The sequence below is a fragment of the Gorilla gorilla genome, chromosome 6, assembly GCF_029281585.2.
Source record: "Gorilla gorilla gorilla isolate KB3781 chromosome 6, NHGRI_mGorGor1-v2.1_pri, whole genome shotgun sequence".
NCBI lineage: Eukaryota > Metazoa > Chordata > Mammalia > Primates > Hominidae > Gorilla > Gorilla gorilla.
In genome coordinates, this window is record NC_073230.2 from 106772740 (window position 1) to 106792003 (window position 19264).

The window sequence follows — 19264 nt, forward strand, 5'->3', positions numbered from 1 at the left end:
TTGGGTTTGACCTTAGTCTTCTTTCTCTTCCTAAAGGTAGACATATTTTCACTATTCTAATACAAATGTATCTTGTAAACTTCAGTAAAAATCATAGAGATGGAGGATGTTATAGAGTTGAAAAAAAAGTTGGAAGGAATCCAACCACCCAAACACATAAGGAATAGCATGAGTAGAAGCTGCCGTGTTTGCCTTAATACATTTTACTTGGCAATCTATTTTATTTCAAAAGCAAAATTGCATATTTCCTCCTCTGAGAGAGTCTTCCATAATAATGAGAGTATTATATTAATAATAAAAATATTAGAAATATATAATAAATAACATTAAGTATATGATATATGTTAGTCATGGATTCTCAAGAGGCTTGGAAATAGGTATTTTTATTTCAAATTATAATATCTGTTGTACTGATGATACATTTGAGGTACAGAGAGGTCAAATAGTTTCTCTACAGTTCTTCAGCTAATAAGTAGCAGAACTTGGCTCTTGCATTCTAGATTACAGATTTTTAGGATTTTTCCAGATGGATTAACTCCCTTGCAAATGCCATCATGTTTCTTTTATAACTTGTCACAGTGCATTTCAATTGTAGAACAATAGAATTTAATGATTTATTATAATTACCCTAGACAGTGGCCTTGTGTTAGGGTGTTTAGGTGATTAATAATGTTTGTTGTAAAGTAATTGACATAATAAAGTAGGATAAAGTAATGGGGACAAGCTTGATGTCTGGACTCTTACTCCACTGAGTGACCAAAATGATCTTAGATTCTGCAAGCCTCAGTTTCTTCTAAATCAATCAGTAATAGTGATTGAATGAAATTATATATAGAAAGGACTTAGCAAAAGGCCTGGTTCATGGTAAAGTCTTTATTATTTTTGAGCTCCTCATAAGTGCACACTCAACTTACATTAGAAGCTGTTATCTACTCCTTCCTTTAAGACCCAAATATTTGAACTAAATTAGAGACATCAAACATTTGTATTCTTCAAATTCAAATTATTCTTTTAATCACACCAAGTTCGTTTACTTATCATTTGCAGCTTCCCAAAGCCAAATGTAAATCACTGGTTGAGTTATAAAAAATAAGTTGAGGAAACTTCTGAGAATTGCCAGTCGACTGGAGTATTTAGTGGATAATGTAACCTTGCACTTTTTTTTTTTTTTTTTTTTTTGAGGTGGAGTCTCGCTCTGTCGCCCAGGCTGGAGTGCAGTGGCGCAATCTCAGCTCACTGCAACCTCCACCTCCTGGGTTCATGCCATTCTCCTGCCTCAGCTTCCCAAGTAGCTGGGATTACAGGCGCCTGCCACCATGCCTGGCTAATTTTGGCATTTTTAGTAGAAATGGGGTTTCATCATTCTGGCCGGGCTGATCTCGAACTCTCAACCTCAGGCGATTTGCCCGCCTCGGCCTCCCAAAGTGCTGGAATTACAGGCATGAGCCACCGCACCTGGCCGACCTTGCACATTTTTAAGGATTTGGAGTATTCTACTGAAGGAGACTCAACTCTATTATTCTAAATCCAAATAGGTGTTTATAGTTTTCTCTATCCTTTATTTAGATTTTTTGGTACCCAGATATAAGAATTACAAACTAAAAAGTGTAAAGAGTCCTCTTAAAAATTTTTTTCTCACATGAAACTCATCGTGTAAGGCAGAAATTTGAAGCATTCCGTGTTATATGTAATTCTGTACATATATATTTCTATGTCTCAATGACTACTTTCCACTCCAATGTGGCCAGCCATAACATAATTGACCATTTTATTAATTACGTTTCAAAAACTACCAACAGGTTGAAAATATTTCATTAAGGGTGTTTTATTATTTTAAAATAATATAAGATGACTATAATATGGTAACTTAAAAAAATTCCCTGAGAACAACTGCAGATACTGGTAAAACTAACTCTCTATTTTTATTTTATTTGTTCTAAATAAGGTAAAGAACTTGAAAAACTACCATGTTAATAGTCATATTTTGGCGGGTCAGCTTTGTTTCTGGAATAAAGTAGTTGTTTCATTTACTCTTAGATTCGAAATAAGATGATTGATGGAGAAAGTGGAGAAAAAACATTCAGAACTCTGGTTAAATCTCAAGATGAGGTAAGAATTGATTCTAGCTTATTCTTAAATAAAAATTATATCAAGAATAATTGATATTGGTAATTTGTCCTTTTTTTCTATTAATCCACTATTTACTTATAAAACAGGGAGATCTCTAGGAAACAATTTTTCTTTTTAAAGCACTTCTTAGCTGGAGGGATATTTTCACTAAGATATATTTTTAACTCTCTTTTTCTTCTTATAAAATACTATTGCTTCAGGTTTCTTGATGTTTTCTTATACATTAACAGTATATTCTTGAAATTATATTTTACATACATATTTTATGACAAATAGAATACACAATATAATTTTGCCATGTTGTTTTACACTATGCCAATGTTACAAAATTGAAGTTAGTATTTAATAGCTATATGTTTTATATGATGTCTTTTTATTCTAATTATTGAGTTCCACATATTAATTATTTTTATTTTTAGCTTTTTGTTTACTTGTTTCTGGCTTGATTTATCTTCTTTTACTAGTTACACACTTTAAAATTTCCCAGCACTTACATCTGAAATTAAATCCTTTGACAACACAACCACCCCCACAAATAATTGGTTTATGTCTGTTATCATACTGGAGTATATCTATTATCAGTCAGAGGAGTATGTCTATTAGTCAGATGTGGAGTACATACAGACATTTATACATTTCAGTATTTGAAAAATGTTAAGTCTCAGAAGCTTTTGAGCCTGGAAATTTAACTTAAGCTTTTATGTATAACCTATATCCTTTGCCTCACAATCTCATCATTTTTAGATGAATTACATTTCTCCGAAATTCCTCATCAGATCCTTCCCTAGATGGAAGGTGAGCTAGGATCTGACTATGATCCTCCATTAGCACACGGCCTTTCTCATTTTAATATCATTATGAGTCCCTATTACAGAACGCAAAGGGAGGTATATTTACCTTTCAGTCTTTGTTGAAACTTCAACTCTATTTGCTTAGACTTTTGCACATTCTTTTCTCAGATTACAAAGTAATTTTCTATTAACTCCCATTGATATTTTTCCTCCTTCAATTTATTGCAAATTACTTTTTTTTGACAAATGTTCACCTAAAGACTATATTTTCCTGTCTTAGAATTTTAAAATGTCTCTGATGAACACACTATTGTAAATAGATATAACTGCTAATTTTCAATTACTACGTTGCCTTGTACTCCAGATTTCTATGTATATTGGTATTTCAAGAAAAGTTATTATTTATTCTATGAATGACTATGATTTTTATCACTATTCACTATTTTATAGACAATTACAACACTGTGCATAGATATTATTCTAATTTTAAGGTGATATCTTTCAAAAGCTCTATCTATATGGTCTATGTAAGGGGTTTGGCAGAGATATTTAGGATGTGATAGTCACCTTCACATTATAGTGTTATTCGGTTTAGCCAAAGTAGCTGAATTCCACAGGCTTAGGTTAGCTATTAACTTTGAAGTTCATTTTTGTGGTTGTTGTAGGAATTATAGAACCTTTCTTGTACCATTTTCCATATTGATGAGCTAGGAATCTCCAGTTTGGCACATTTCACAATGTTTGGCATAATGAGTTGCAAGTAATTTGAAATTCCTCACCTAGGAAATGTTTCCCACAGAACCTCTATTTACATCTGATTTATTGAATATTTTTCACTACAATCTGTCTGAAATTAATTTGTAAACTTTTTTTCATGGTCATGTCTTTCATGAGTCTTACTATTCTTTAAAAATTGTAAGTGTATAGAATAAATGAGAAATTATATGAGTCAAATTTTTAATGCACATATGCTAACCCTTATGATACTGTATTTTTATGGATTTTAGTATTACTGCTGAAATAAGTTGAAAATAGAATTAGAACTTTTCAACTTAATTTATGCCCAAGTGAATCTGGTTTGTTGGAATCTGAAAATAGTTTGTATTTATTATGCATACTCCATCAACAGTCCTTTGTTTATAACTATATGCTTGGGCTAAAACTAGAATTCATTTGTACTGTTTCATGCAGAAAATTTACCGAAAGACGGTAGAATTTAGTAAGGATAACCTTACTGAATAACGAGTTTTTTAAGAAGCTAATCTGAGAATACTTCCAAACTTCAAAAGCAGTGGAAAAATAGATTTCTTGACTAAAAAATTAGATAGTAATAATGTTTAAAATTGTCCGTTTGATTATTTTATTACAAACTGAAGACTGAACAAGATTATAATTTCTGCTACTGATACTGAAAAAACTTACATTTTTATTTCTCTGCTCTGATACTCTTTTCTGATACTGTATTTTATTTATAACTTGCAGACCAACACTTGCTTGCCCTGTTTTTTTATATGAGTAGTAACAAATATATAAGCATTGTTTCTTCTAATTCTTTTAAGAATATTGCTAGTCCAAAGCCCTCTTCACAACCCTGTTCCCCCCTCCATCTGCCACACATACACCCCACACATGCTCACACACAGACACGCACACATTCATTGTGTAGTTGTCACAAACACGAATTTGGCATTATATATTTTGCCAACTTAAGCACCTTACCTCCTCTTTAACACTTATTTCTTCATCAGTAAATTGCAGGATATAAAAGTAGATACTCCAGGGGTTGGACTAAGTGACAGAATGACAGGTGCTTAGCATAGTGCCTGATACCAAGAAATACTTCAATACATGTTACTGTTTTGGTGAGAATGATGAAACTCAAAAATAACTAAGCAAATTAAAAATTATACATGTGCCAGTGGCTGAGAGCGGTGGCTCACTCCTGTAATCCTAGCACTTGGGGAGGCCGAGGCGGGTGGATCACGAGGTCAGGAGATCGAGACCGTCCTGGCTAACACAGTGAAACCCCGTCTCTACTAAAAATACAAAAAAAAAAAAAAAAAAATGAGCCAGGCGTGGTGGCCGGCCCCTGTAGTCCCAGCTACTGGGGAGGCTGAAGCAGGAGAATAGCATGAACCCGGGAGGCGGAGCTTGCAGTGAGCCAAGATCACACCACTGTACTCCAGCCTGGGTGACAGAGCGAGACTCCGTCTAAAAAAAAAAAAAAAAAAAAAAAAAAAAAATCATACGTGTGCCATCGTAATACCTAATGGAAGACAGAATGTATAAAAGATATAGCCATGCATGAACTTCCTTAGCTCTGTATTTTCTTTCCCTGGTGGGTTTAGGTGTTGTCCTAAGCTTCAGTGATACTGAGTAGCCTCTTATGATACCATAATAATGCTATAATAGTGGCTTCATAAAAACAGTCATATGCTAATCATACATTTGGATCTAGACACACTGCATTAATGTCCTGATGTTGCCTATTACTCTTAACATACTTTAGTATGGACATATGTGAGCCTTGTCTAAATACTGCATAGTCCTGTTTCATTATTAAAATTTGTTTTTCAGGAAATACTGTTTTCAATGTTTTGAAGATAATAATTTGGCATAAACTATAAAGATTTTGCACTTACATTTGTTTCTGTCAAAAATTTTGCTAGACACACACAGAAAATAAATAAATATAGAATAAAATAGATCATACCTTTGTAAAGATGAGTATTAAATGACTACAAAATTTATAAGTAAATTCTATGGCTTTACTTTTCGTATATATTCATACAAAATGTAAAGTGATAATAACCATGTTAAACTTCTTTCTAGAGATATATTGACAAAGGAAACAGGACATACACATGGACACCGGTCAATGGCACAGATTACAGGTAATTAACTATATTTTATGTGTATTGTGTATTCCAATGGATTAATATTAAGTCTGCATTTTCACAAGTGAATTTTCATGTGATTTTCACTAGAAAAGTTCCCAACATGAAAACATACTAAACTGATAGACTAATTTTTAAAATGGAAAAGATGGAAAAACTCTAGTAATATAAAATTTAGAAATGAAAACGTATGCGATATAAATATATATATTTTGTATTTTTACATGAGAAATGTTGACAAATACCGATAATAATATGTAGGGTTCACTTTCACAGACTTCCTCTTTTAGTTGTTGTTTAGTTTACATTATGTACATTTGAGTTGAAAACTAAAATATAAAGCTTATCTCATCATTGTGGTATCTGATATAACATGTTTAGTTGGTATAATTTACCTCCATGAGTATCAGTTCTATAATATTCTGATTCCTCCCATTGGCTGGGCTTCGGAAAGTTGGACAGCGTAAAACCTAGTAATCTCTTGGTAATTCTCCATTCTTCAACACTTGCTCAACACTTCCTTCACTTACTTGCTCTAACTCTCCTCTGAGCTCACTGCTTCCTCTGAGGTCTTTAGAATACTGAGGGTGATATGAGTGTGTCGGCATTACTCATTCTGTTTTTTTTTTTTCCCTTTCTAAAATTCCCATCTTTTAATCTCATGACACCAAACCACACCACCTGCTATTCCTCCTTCTTAACAGTCACGTGCCTCTCATTCCTATACAGATTTCAACTCCTGGCTCATTGTCATTCTCTCCTACATTCACATAGTTCACTGTTTTTCAAATGATGCCATACCCACACTGGTGTAAAGAAAAATAAAAAATATTTAATAAAATAAACTTTAAAAGAAAAAAACATAAGCTCAAAATTTTTACTATTATATTTCACAGACATAAAATTAGTCTGTTACATTGCTATAAAATTTTCTAAATACTTCTCCCAATTTCTGTATTTTGCTATCATGGGCTTGTAATAGACACTTTGCAAATTGGCTAGGTCCATGGAAAACACTTTAAGTAGCATTGACATAGATGATGTTTCTAATACCTGGGCTCTCTTACTTTTGGCCTTCTCTCCTCTAATGATCTTGTCACTCCCCTACCTTAGTCACTGACTCCAAAATCATATTCTGCAGCTCTTACAGTGTCAAGTCTGCAATGCCTTCATAGTCTTTACATGAGAATTTTTCATCCAACTCTCAGGTTACCACATTTTAGCTTTCCATCCTCTCCTGCTAGTAGCCCAACTGCAGTAATCCTTGACTCAAGACATGAAATCCATCAATCCCTTCTCCCTTTTTGCTGTCTTGCCCTCTTTGTGTCCTTGTGCCCTTCTTTATTTAGCAGAAATTCCTTGGGTCTTTCACTGTCTTGTGCACACCACCAACTCCTTTCATCATAGTTGAATTTGGCATACAGCAATTTGGCAAAATACCAGTCCTGGTTAAATTCAAATTATTAGCCACACCACACTGCACCCATACAGCTAAAAGTGACTGAAGTAAAATGCTCACTAGCTGACATATCACCTAAAATTCATGACCTCTAACCTCAAGTGGGCCTTAGTGGTAGCTGGCAGTATCCATAATCCTGTAATTTTAGGACTCTCGTAGATGACTCTTGATCACTTCACTCACCAAACCTGTAATACTGTCTCATCATTTTCGCTCAGGTGATGAATTTGCTTTCCATTTCACAGAGAAAAATAGAAGTGGTCAGAAAGAACTCCCACTATTAGAGTACATAACTACTTGCATCTGTATCTCCATCTTCTATCGTTATTTCTGTTCTCAACACAATCACAAGAAGGATCTTAACCCTTGAGTAGACTGTTTCATTTCTCTACTCAACTCCCACCAGTAAATTTGCTACCTCATTCAGTCTGACACCCGAAGTCTGGCATGGCAATCAGTGGCGTAAATCATTCTTCCTTACTCACCGTCAGCTCTGTGAATTTATCTTCCAGATTCTCCAATGAAAAGTCCCTGGTTAAGCCACGCGGTCCTTTTTGCCACACAACATAAACACTGGCACCCATCTGCCTCAGAACTTTTGTATATGAAATTACTTCTGCCTGGAACTACTTTTCCCAAACAGTCACATGCTCATTCCCTCATCTTCCCGTCTTTACTTGCTTTTCATCTCTTCAGAAAGGCCTTCTCCAGCGATCCTATTTAAAATGTATGTTTCACCACATTCTGTCTCCCTCTTCCACTTCATATTCTCCATAACCCTTATTGACATTTAACATCATGCACACACACGAAGCATATATAGAGAAACTTATTTCTACTGATTATCATCTGTTCTCTCACTAGTAAGTTCTAAGAGGGCAGGGATTGTTCCCTGCTTTATTTACTTCTGAATCATCAGCTTGTATGAAAGTGGCACATAGTTGGCACTCTACAAATATTCACAGAATTGAAGAATTTCAATTTGGAGAAATGGAAGAATTTTCCAACTGAAGAAATTTTCAATCTGTCTCATCCTTTCAAATTCATATAGTGGTGTACAGAACTTCCATTGCAATATTTAAGTACGGAAGTCTCTTTAACTACATATTAATATACAATTAATATGTAGGCTGTGGTGAACTCAACTATTTCTCTCCTAATAAAAATCAAACCAACTCTCCAGAACATACACATAAGCTTTTATGGGAGCCTATGTTATTATCATAGGAACTTATCTCCTTTAGTATTCCTAGGATTGCATGTAGAATAGACAGAAGAGGAGAGCATATTGCAAAACACCAGAATGGCTGTTTTAATTATTTTACTTTTTTCTATCAACTGATTCCTATCTGTCATTTCTAGGCATTTTTTTATACAATCACAATCTTTATGTGTATACACAAGTTACTCTTTTTCCTCCCTCTTCCTTATTGCCACCTTTCAATTTTTGGATTAACTTGTCAAAAGGTGCAAAAAGAGAGGAAATCTTGAAGGTCTGTCTCTTGAGAGATGATTTTATGATAAAACAAAGTATGAGGGCATCGTATGAGAATGCATTCTGTGTCTTTGTTGCTTAGATGAACAAATTCTGAGAAAAACTGGGTTCTTTTGACCCTTACAATGTGATAGTTGGCTCTCCTACAGTTATAAGGACACTTTTGGGGTGTTTTATGTGTCTCACGAATGGCCTCTATGCTCAACCTCTTTTCCGCATGCACCCAGTGATAATACACAGTGTGGGCAGGTGAATGTTCTTTTCTCAAGTTCATGTCACTCTTTGTTGACAAAACTTTTGTCTCCTTCCATTTTCATCATCAAGTTTAATTTGAACTTCCAAGTCTGATAGTCCCTTCACACATTTCTAACCCAATATATCTGTCCTGTCATTTCTGCCACTTCCATCACCATACATATCACTGTTCTCTGACAAGGCCCCAACTTTCCCACCTTTGCGTTTCCTCACACATTCGCTTTCCAAGTCTCCAACTTTGGGCCAGATTAAACCTATTTCCACTGGAAATACTTTTCTGAATCACTGTACAAATTCACAAAGAGCAATTTAGAACAAAATATTACATCTAAGTTGAAGGAAAAAAACATGATATGTTTTGATTTCATGAATGAGATACAAAATTTTCATCTGGTGATTCCTCTCTCCTTAAGTCTTGATCCAAGTACCATATTTTGAAATGTAATAAATTATTTTAATAGGATGCTTTCTCTTTTTTTAGAGAACAATTTACTTTTATGGAGATAAATGAGTTGAAAAGTGTGTTATAGTCCACTTAACTCAGTTAACCATGTTTCTGTCAGTCACAAAACACTGCCTGCGCTATACTGTTCATCTGGTGGCCACTTGCTTTATTAAACTTTAATCTCTAGAAGGAAATAAAGCAGTCTTGGTCTATCAGTTTTATATGGACAGGGACAGCAAACATTGTATATGACAGCACCATTGACTAGGAATGTTGATAAAGATCTTATCTGACTATATGTTGAAAAATTAACTTGGCTTGAGATGGACATAATTAAATTAAGTATAGCTATGTTTTTCTATAGAACGGACTGTAGCTATTAATAACAACCAAAGACTTACAGGCCAACAAAACGCATAGTAGATATGCCAGTTTTAAAACTTCTATTTTCTTCCTCATGGGTTTCCACGCTATATTTATGGTATATTAGATGTAACCCAAGCTTATACAGTGACACTTTAGCAGTTGTATGATATAATGTTATCGGTTTTAATTAGAAGTTTCTCTTAGCAATAAATGCTGATGGGGCAATAAAAATGTCCTAATTTCCCTTGAGAAGAATTTGTGGGAGACAATCTTCAGTGCTCAGTAATTCTGCTGTACATTTTGTAAATGGCAAGTGAATCATGAAAGATCATCTTGCTGTCAGAGTGATTGCACTGCTTATTTTAATTTTAATCTCTGCCTCCACTTACAGGAAGTTACCTATAAAATGAATATAGAAATTTTCATTAAATCTACATAACATTTTATTTCCCTGACCTTTCCCATAAGGAAAGTCTATGAATTACTTAATAATAGAGAAAGATTTGGGAATTGGAGGTAACAAGCATCCATTCATTTTGCTATCTTTATTGTATAATTAAATTTTAGCAAATAAACCCTTGCTTTTTTTTCTTTTTCATAGAGTGAAATTTTAATATTTATAGTCATAAGAATGAAATTTTGAAATTTTATGTTTTTCCCTATTCTATATTGTCCATAAAAATATATAATGATGTTAGGATATCCATTCCCAAAACTGGGGCTACGTGAGGCTTAAGTGATTCAGAAGATCTACAAATCCCTAAATCTAAAAGTTGAAATTATTAAAAATTAATTAATTAATTAAAGGATCTACACATGCCTGGAAATACTCAAAAGCGTAGATATACACACCTTTTCCTGCACATTACTAAAATTTGAGCTAGCTATTAAAAGTGGATGCTGAAGGTGACCAAGTGGGTTACATTAAACAAGTATTACTTTTGGAAAGTAGTTAGATTGGGCATTTTAGAGGTAAACCCACTGTTCACAAGTTTTCTTCTATATTCAAAGCATAGCAAAGATCATGTGGCTCCATAGCACATGTGGATATGGAAAAGTTATGTCCTACATTTGAGTAATAGCCTGAGAATAGGAGAATTACACATATGCAGTTGTGTTATTAGAAAGTGCATAAAATTCTGAAATCCTTTAACACTTCTGATGTGTTTTATTATTTTATTTTATTAATTGGCAATTTCAAAATAAGTAAGATTACCTGCCTAACAGCTTTTTATTTTGGGCAGTCATTAAGGCAAGTTTTGATGGCCAGCTTGTCTGACATTTTTTGTGTCTAAAACATTCTGAATTTGGCCCAAGATTTTCGCTGGAACTCTCCTCTGCTTTGGACATCTACCATAAGACTAGAGTAGTGCCATGGCTCTTGTTAACTACAAAACTCAAGATACATTTCCTATTACACCTAATAACAATCTTCCAAATAATGTGGAATAGTCACAGTAAATAAACTTGAAATAAATACTATGACTTAGTTTTACTATTGGGTATAAACTAATGAGCTTAGCAAACAATTTCTATTAGTGCAGTAAAGGAATCTGAATTTGCCTATGAGTAGACTAGTACTACAGAACTTGCCCAAGGATTAGAGTTTTAAAATAGTGGGTATTTAATCCCTCAAAAGAATATATTTTAGATGACTTTATGCATTGTTCAATAGTAATGATAATGGCCAGGCGTGGAGGCTCATGCCTGTAACACCAGCAGTTTGGGAGTCTGAGGCAGGCAGATTGCCTGGGCAACATAGTGTAAACCCCGTCTCTACTAAAATACAAACATTAGCTGGGCGTGGTGGCATGTGCCTATGGTCCCAGCTACTTTGGGGGCTGAGGTTGGAGGATCGATTGAGCCTAGGGGATTTAGGCTGTGATGAGCCATGATCGAAACCACTGCACTCCAGCCTGGGGGATAGATAGAGTGAGACCTTGTCTCCAAAAAAAAAAAATAAATAAAAAATAAAGTAATGATAATAGTAACTCTTCCATTTGTATTTTAATAGTGTCCATTTTATAGAAAGCACTTTAACATTATATATAATACGTTAAGGAAGTGTGTCCAAATGGTATTATGTATTTACCTTGTTTAAACATACCCCTAATGTTCTTCAATTTTTTGTTAAAATTCAAAGTAATTTAATATAATTTTCTGGAAACATAGTAGGGGGCCATAACACTCCTTCCTTGGCTAATTTATGGGTTCATTCAGGAACTTATTTTCCACTTGTCCCTTCTGATTCCCTACAATGTAGAGAGCTAGATGACTCTGGATGGCAAGACTGAAATTAAGTACTGTATTTGCTGAATGCATTTTCTTGTCAAAGTAATATGTCTTTTCCTTCCCATGAGGAAGATCTTTCGATTTTCCCATGAACTTGATGTCTTTTTTTTAAGTTATGTTTCATTTTTGTTTGTTTGTGTTTATGCTTCTCTTGTTTCTATTGCAGTTTGGCCTTGGTATTACCAACCTACAGTTTTTACTATATAAAAGCCAAACTAGAAGAGACAATAACTCAGGCCAGATGTAAGTACTGTGAAAGTGACTTCAGGGTCCATTTGTTATCTCCTAGTATCAGGTGTTTAAATACGTCTAGATTTTGGAATACCCAAGGCTTATGAAATATTTTAGTAGGTGTTATTACCAAATCTACAGCAATGATTCTAACCCATTCCAAACATGCAAGGAACAAGAAATATTCTACATGGATAGAATATGAGCAGGTACTCCAGTCTCACTGGCAGTCCCCACCACCCTTCCCTGCCTTGCTATGTGCTCATAGAATCATTGCAGTGCTGTGTCCTGTTGCTGTCGTTTTAAGGGTCTGCTAGCCTGGAGCAAAATGTTTCACATGCTACTTATCAACATAGTCTCTACTCTCATGGCACTGTGCTAGTAAAGCTTTTCCTTTTCTTTCCTTATATTTGTTTCTGGTTATTTATTTATTTATTTTGCATTTGGCGAGAATAATATTGTGCTTCACATCTTCTACTTCTTCTACTTTGAATAAATTAAATTGCACTGGTCTTTGGCTTTGGTTTGGCAATTAACTTTCTTTTCGTAATCCAAATTAATGTCTCAGTAATGCAAATGGATTAATTTTTTTAAGCCTCATTTGGAATGTAGAGTAATTAATACTAGTGCATACTTCAAGTTATTGTTTATTTTGTTTTGGGTGACTAGATTTTGTAAAGTAAAATGACCATCATATCCTTTGCACACTGCCGATTATTGCTAACAACCTTAAATTTTTCTGTGAGGATGAAGTAAAATACAAAACAATACCAAAAATATACATATATATTTTACATCTGATCTTAAAGTAAGCTACAGTTTCTTTCATTTCTCTGTCAGTTCTTTTTTGCCCACAGCAGGCCTGGTGTTCATAGTGCATTATACATAGTACATTTATATTTCCACTTTCACTTGGTAGATAGATATGATGGTCTTTTCACAACCAGCAATTCTGCATGAGCTAGTTCTTCAATTGATAAATGAGGGGATAACTCGTGAGTCTTTGATTAGTAAATGCTTATGTTTATAGCCTGACGTCATTGGTATTACACCTGCATTAATCACTTTGCAAAACAGACCCTTGAAATAACCACAGTACAGAGAGGGTAATCTAGTTATAATTGATAGGACATACTATCCAGTCTTCAAAATATGTCTTTTTTTTCCTCAGACTACAGCTGTACATAAATGAACCTTTGATCTATGCACAATATTTTTATTCAAGAAAGTCATTGAATAAAATATTGTTTGTGACCCCCTTTGCTTTACCCTCTTTTTTTTTTTGTTTCCCTGCTTTCTCTTTCTGATGGATTTTCACAGCAAAAAAGGGCAAAATGAAGGGCAAGTATTTTCTTGTTGCTCAATTTCTTTCTGTTTAGTACACTTGACATTTCCACTGATATTTTCCTTCCTATTGGATATTATCCTCTGTGCTTCTCATTTGCTAAATTTTCCTTCATGATCACTCAAAATGTAGCAGCAAAAAAATGGTAGAAAGAATATGCTGTGTTTTCATATGCAAGCTGGTTCACATTCACGTTTTTTTCTTGGACTTAAGAAGTTTTGTTTTGTATCCTTCCACTTACTAATTCATACCTAATATGAGGAATGTTATTAACTCACTAAAGGCATTAATGAGTTTTTTTAACATCGTTTTCTGTATCATAATATTGGTAAACTGTTTATATAAATAATTGGTCTTTAAAATACCTCTGGTATAACATTCATATCAATCGCTTTTTAAAAGATATTCGGTTACAGTAGGGTTGGATCAGAAAATTATAGACATAGCATTTTCTTTGAAATAACTGTGGGGATCCATGTTATGAAGTTAATCCATGTTATAATTTTATTATTTTGGGAAGCATTGAGGACATTTATATTCATTGCTATGTTTCAATTTTAGGATGTAAGTACTCTATTTTCAATTTTTCTTATTAGGTAATCTTTCTCATGCCTTCTTATTGTTATAGAATCTCTGGATATATACTCTGAATTACCTATCTAATCCTGTAACATTATCTTTGCAGATTCGGAAACCCTGAAGCCAGATAATTTTGAAGAATCTGGCTATACATTCATAGCACCAAGGTTGGTTTTGTTGTATTTTTGATACATCTTCTATCAGTAGCTAGGCCTTCAACAGTAGTTCAGAATTGAGTCAAGACTGCTCTGGGTTAGTTCCATATCACATTATGGAATCAAAGGAAATAATTACTTTAAAACTGAAACAAAATCTTATTTATTCATTTCTTTACTCATTCAAATACGAGAGGCCGAAGCTGGTGGATCACAAGGTCAAAAGATCAAGACCATCTGGCCAACATGGTGAAACCCCGTCTCCATTGAAAATACAAAAATTAGCTGGGCATGGTGGCACACACCTGTAGTCCCAGCTGCTTGGGAGGCTGAGGCAGGAGAATCACTTGAACCTAGGAGGAGGAGGTTGCAGGGAGCTGAGATCATGCCACTGCACTCTTGCCTCATGACAGAGTGAGACTCCATCTCAAAAAAAAAGCAATTACTATGTGCTAAGCAATGTAGACTCTGGGACACAATGGGAATAAGATGGACATAGGCTTTGCTCTTGTAGAACAAACAGTGCTTCCAACAGTGATAGAAAATTGTGTATTTTTACCTGTGAATATGTATATACACATATGTACACATATATGTACCAATATTTATGTGTATCTATACACGTAGGGGTAGAATGAACATAATAATGGATTTTTTTAATGGTCTAATTCAACTTTCTGGGAGAACATGTTTACAGTGGCATTGCTTTACATAGCTTTTTAGATGCACCTCATTTCTTTCTACCCAATTTTATTTATCTCTCATATAATCTCCCTTCAACACGCATGTACATCTTTTTCTCCATCTCAGTTTTCTTGTAATTATTTGAAACTATTCTGTAATCCCAGGGTGTTCTTTATTCTTCTTTCTTTCCTCAGTTTTTGACTCCTATTCCATGACAGACACATATAATATTCAAATATAATTCCTATTAATCTAGGCCAAATTATTGGGAACAATTTACATAGAAGCTTGGATTGTTAATTTTTCACTTTCTTAAATTATTCCAGAAACCCAAAGATGCATATAAATTGTTCTGAGTTACCCTTTAATTCTTGCAAAAGGATATTTCTGAATTGTTTCTACTTTAACGTAGGGAATATGGGTTTTTAAAAAATCTCTGTTAACAAAGCATATTCTTGGCTTTTTGAATGCCCGTATCCTTGAGAAGCTTCTCTTGCTTGAATTTCCTTTAGTGTGTGACGCTGTTGATCACGCTGTCCTTTGACAGTGTGCTTTCTCTTGCTTGATGACACACTATTCTGTTTTTCTTACTCCCTCTCTGGCTGCATATTCACTGTCTCTTTCATGAGTTTCATTTCTTCTGCTGATCACTCATATAAGGCTGCAAAGGATGCTAGCCTAGGCTGTCTTTTTACCTGAGACTGCATTCAGACCACAAGCCACCCATGTGTTCTCTGCCTACAGGTTAGGTTCATAATTCCCAATCTATATGATGGCCATAAATATCTAGAGACAAAGACATATGTGTTTCATTGATATTACATTATATTATTTACATATTTCAATATGAGACACATCTCATGGAAACCAGACAAGAGTATCTCTTCAATGTGCTTCAGATTTAGCATCTTATAAATAATTGTTTCCTTTGGAAAGTTCTACCTATGTTGCCTCAGAGGAGAAAATGCCATCCTCCCAAACGAGCAATCTTGAAACCTGTTAGTTGTCCTTCTCTGCTTCCTTTCTCTTGTATCTCACTTCTAATCAATCACCAGTCTTGCCAGTTCTGTCATATGAGTATCAAGTGTATCTGTCAATCTCAGCTGCCTCTGCCCTAATCCAGGCCACTGCCTTCTCTCACCTAAACTACTACATTTGCCTCTTACTTGATCTCCCTACTTTCATATTTGCCCCGTATTTCTTAATGCTGTCTCTGTTCTGTAACCAGAGAGAGTTTCTAAAATGTGAAAAAAATCATATTTCTCATCTGCTAAATATGAGCCAGTGATTGTGTATTGTCTTTATGATTATCTGTGCTTTATATTATAGCTTTCAAATGCTCTTTCACCAAGTCCTGGTGTACCAGTGTGGTCCCCCACACTCTAAACTACGGACCATCAAACTACATCCTGTAGATCAGCTATCAATTTTAAACATAAATTTTTGTTGGAGCACAGTGATGCTTATTTGTTTCTGGAATGTCTTTGGCTGCTTTCTCTACAAAGACAGGGTTGAGTAGTTGTGTCATAGAATTTATGGGCCACAAAAGCCTAAATCACTTGCTACGTGGCCCTGTCAGGGAAAGTTTCCCTACCCCTACTCTAAATTTCATCCATACTAACGTCTTTCAGTTCCTAAATGCACTTTTTTTTTTTTTTTTTTTTTTTTTGCTTGGTTTTGGTTTTACCTTCTTTTTTCCATTAATTCTCTTTTCCCTTTTGGACTACACACACATACATATGCATCCCACTCCCTCCGAAATCCCAACTTAAAAGTTCCTCAATGTGGGGATTTCTTTCCTTTCTTCACTGGTATACGCATCCTTCCTGACTGCTTCATAGAATTCTCTATTTCTCTTGGGGAGCACTGGCCACATTTTATTTACTTTCCTCAACAGACCATGACTGTGTCTATTTGACTTAATATTCAATACCCAATAGTGAATCCATTGCTGGCACACAGTAGGTGCTGAATAAATACTTGGTGACTGGAGAATCTGTAAATATATAAAGAATATTCTTAAAAATTGTATCACTAATAATACCTTCAATCTTATTAGTAGTTTTTGGACACAAGTCACTTTAATTAATTTCAAGTTACTTTGAATTACTGAGAGCAACTTTAACCCACTTTAACTAGAAAGAATTTTCTCAGTATTAAGGAGAACATTAGCTAGAAAAAAAAAAAAAAAAAACAGGGTCCCGCAGAATATTAACATAGCAAACAATTTAGAAAGAGATTGAAATTAGGCCTGCTATGTTGGCAAGACTCTCCATCTCAGGTCTGTGTTGTTCTCTACAGTTTCTTCCCTTGTCTCTCCCAGTTATTAAGTAGCAGATTATGCATGTTGGCTTTCTCAGCTTCACTATAAGACAAGGTGGAAACTAGGGTAGAATCCAGATACATAGAGAAAGATAGATATATCTCTCAATTCTAATTCCTAATTCATAGGCAATGGATTTTGTTTAATCCAGCAGGTATTAGTGTATGAACCGTTTCTGTAGTCAGTGTCACATTTCATATATTTTTTTTTACAATTCAAAGTTTTAAAATATATTTACATATATGTACAACTATCACTACAGTTAATTTTAGAACATTTTCATCATCATAAAGAGAAAATCTGTAACCTTAAATGTTACCGACCCATCCTTCCCCAACCCTCCCCAGACCCAAACAACCACTAATCTATTTTCTGTCTCTTATGGCTATGTGCTTGTTCTAGACACGTTGTATAAATGAAACAATACAATATGTGACCATTTGTATCTGCCTTATGTCACGTAGCATGATGTTTTCAAGGTTCATGCATGTTGTTGCATGTATCAGTACTTTTTTATAGCTGAATGATATCAATACAGCTGACTAGAAGACTGAAATTTACTTACGTGTTTAGGGAAGGAGAACGTACTTGAGAAGGGAGAGTATTTGGCTTGTGGGACAGGCCAATGAATGTCCACTTCAATTAACGTATGTTAAGCCCTTTATGTGCTTGATTATAAATAAATAAATAAATTATATATATATATATGCACTGTTTTGAACAGTGTGTGTGTGTGTATATATATATACACACTTTTTAAAAAATTTTACTTTAACTTCTGGGATACATGTGCATGACGTATAGGTTTGTTACATAGGTATACATGTACTGTAGTGGTTTCTGCACCTATCAACACATCATCTAGGTTTTAAGCCCCACACGCATTAGAAATTTGTCCTGATGCTCTCCCTCCCCTTGCCCCCCACCAGACCCCAGTGTGTGATGTTCCCGTCCCTGGTGTCCATGTGTTCTTATTGTTCGACTCCCACTTATGAGTGAGAACATGCGGTGTTTGTTTTTCTGTTCCTGTGTTAGTTTGCTGAGAATGATGGCTTCCAGCTTCATCCATGTCCCTGCAAAGGACATGAACTTATTATGGCTGCATAGTATTCCATGGGGCATTTGTGTTATATTTTCTTTATCCAGTCTATATCATTGATCAGCATTTGGGTTGGTTCCAGGTCTTTGCTGTTCTGAACCGTGCTGCAATAAACATACATGTGCATGTGTCTTTATAGAATGATTTATAATCCTTTGGGTATATACCTACTAATGGGATTGCTGGGTCAAATGGCATTTCTGGTTCTAGATCCTTGAGGAATCGCCACACTGTCTTCCACAATGGTTGAACCAATTTACACTCCCACCAACAGTGTAAAAGCATTCCTATTCCACCACATCCTCTCCAGCATCTATTGTTTCCTGACTTTTCGATGATCGCCATTCTAACTGGCATGAGATGGTATCTCATTGTGGTTTTGATTTGCATTTCTGTAATGACCAGTGGTGATGAGCTTTTTTTCATATGTTTGTTGGCCACATAAATGTCTTATTTTGAGAACTGTCTGTTCATATCCTTTGCCCACTTTTTGATGGAGTTGTTTGTTTTTTTCTTGGAAATTTAAGTTCTTTGTAGATTCTGGATATTAGCCTTTTGTCAGATGGGTAGATTGCAAAAATTTTCTCCCATTCTGTAGGTTGCCTGTTCACTCTGATGATGATAGTTTCTTTTGCTGTGCAGAAACTCTTTAGTTTAATTAGATATCATTTGTCAATTTTGGCTTTTGTTGCCATTGCTTTTGGTGTTTTAGTTATGA

General features: G+C 34.7%; 1 protein-coding gene across 8 annotated transcripts in view; it reads left to right on the forward strand.

Moving 5' to 3' along the window:
* Window positions 1–19264, forward strand: part of CACNA2D1 (calcium voltage-gated channel auxiliary subunit alpha2delta 1) — a 494639-nt gene that overhangs the window by 444125 nt on the left and 31250 nt on the right. For 4 of the 8 annotated variants that reach the window (XM_055347564.2, XM_055347565.2, XM_055347568.2 and 1 more), the window contains 5 exons: window positions 2038–2109; window positions 5754–5815; window positions 12297–12373; window positions 13682–13702; window positions 14392–14452. In XM_055347564.2, the coding sequence (XP_055203539.1) occupies window positions 2038–2109; window positions 5754–5815; window positions 12297–12373; window positions 13682–13702; window positions 14392–14452 (293 nt within the window). The remainder of the gene's footprint in view (window positions 1–2037; window positions 2110–5753; window positions 5816–12296; window positions 12374–13681; window positions 13703–14391; window positions 14453–19264) is intronic. The other 4 variants (XM_055347566.2, XM_055347567.2, XM_019031687.4 and 1 more) reach the window with 1 other exon arrangement.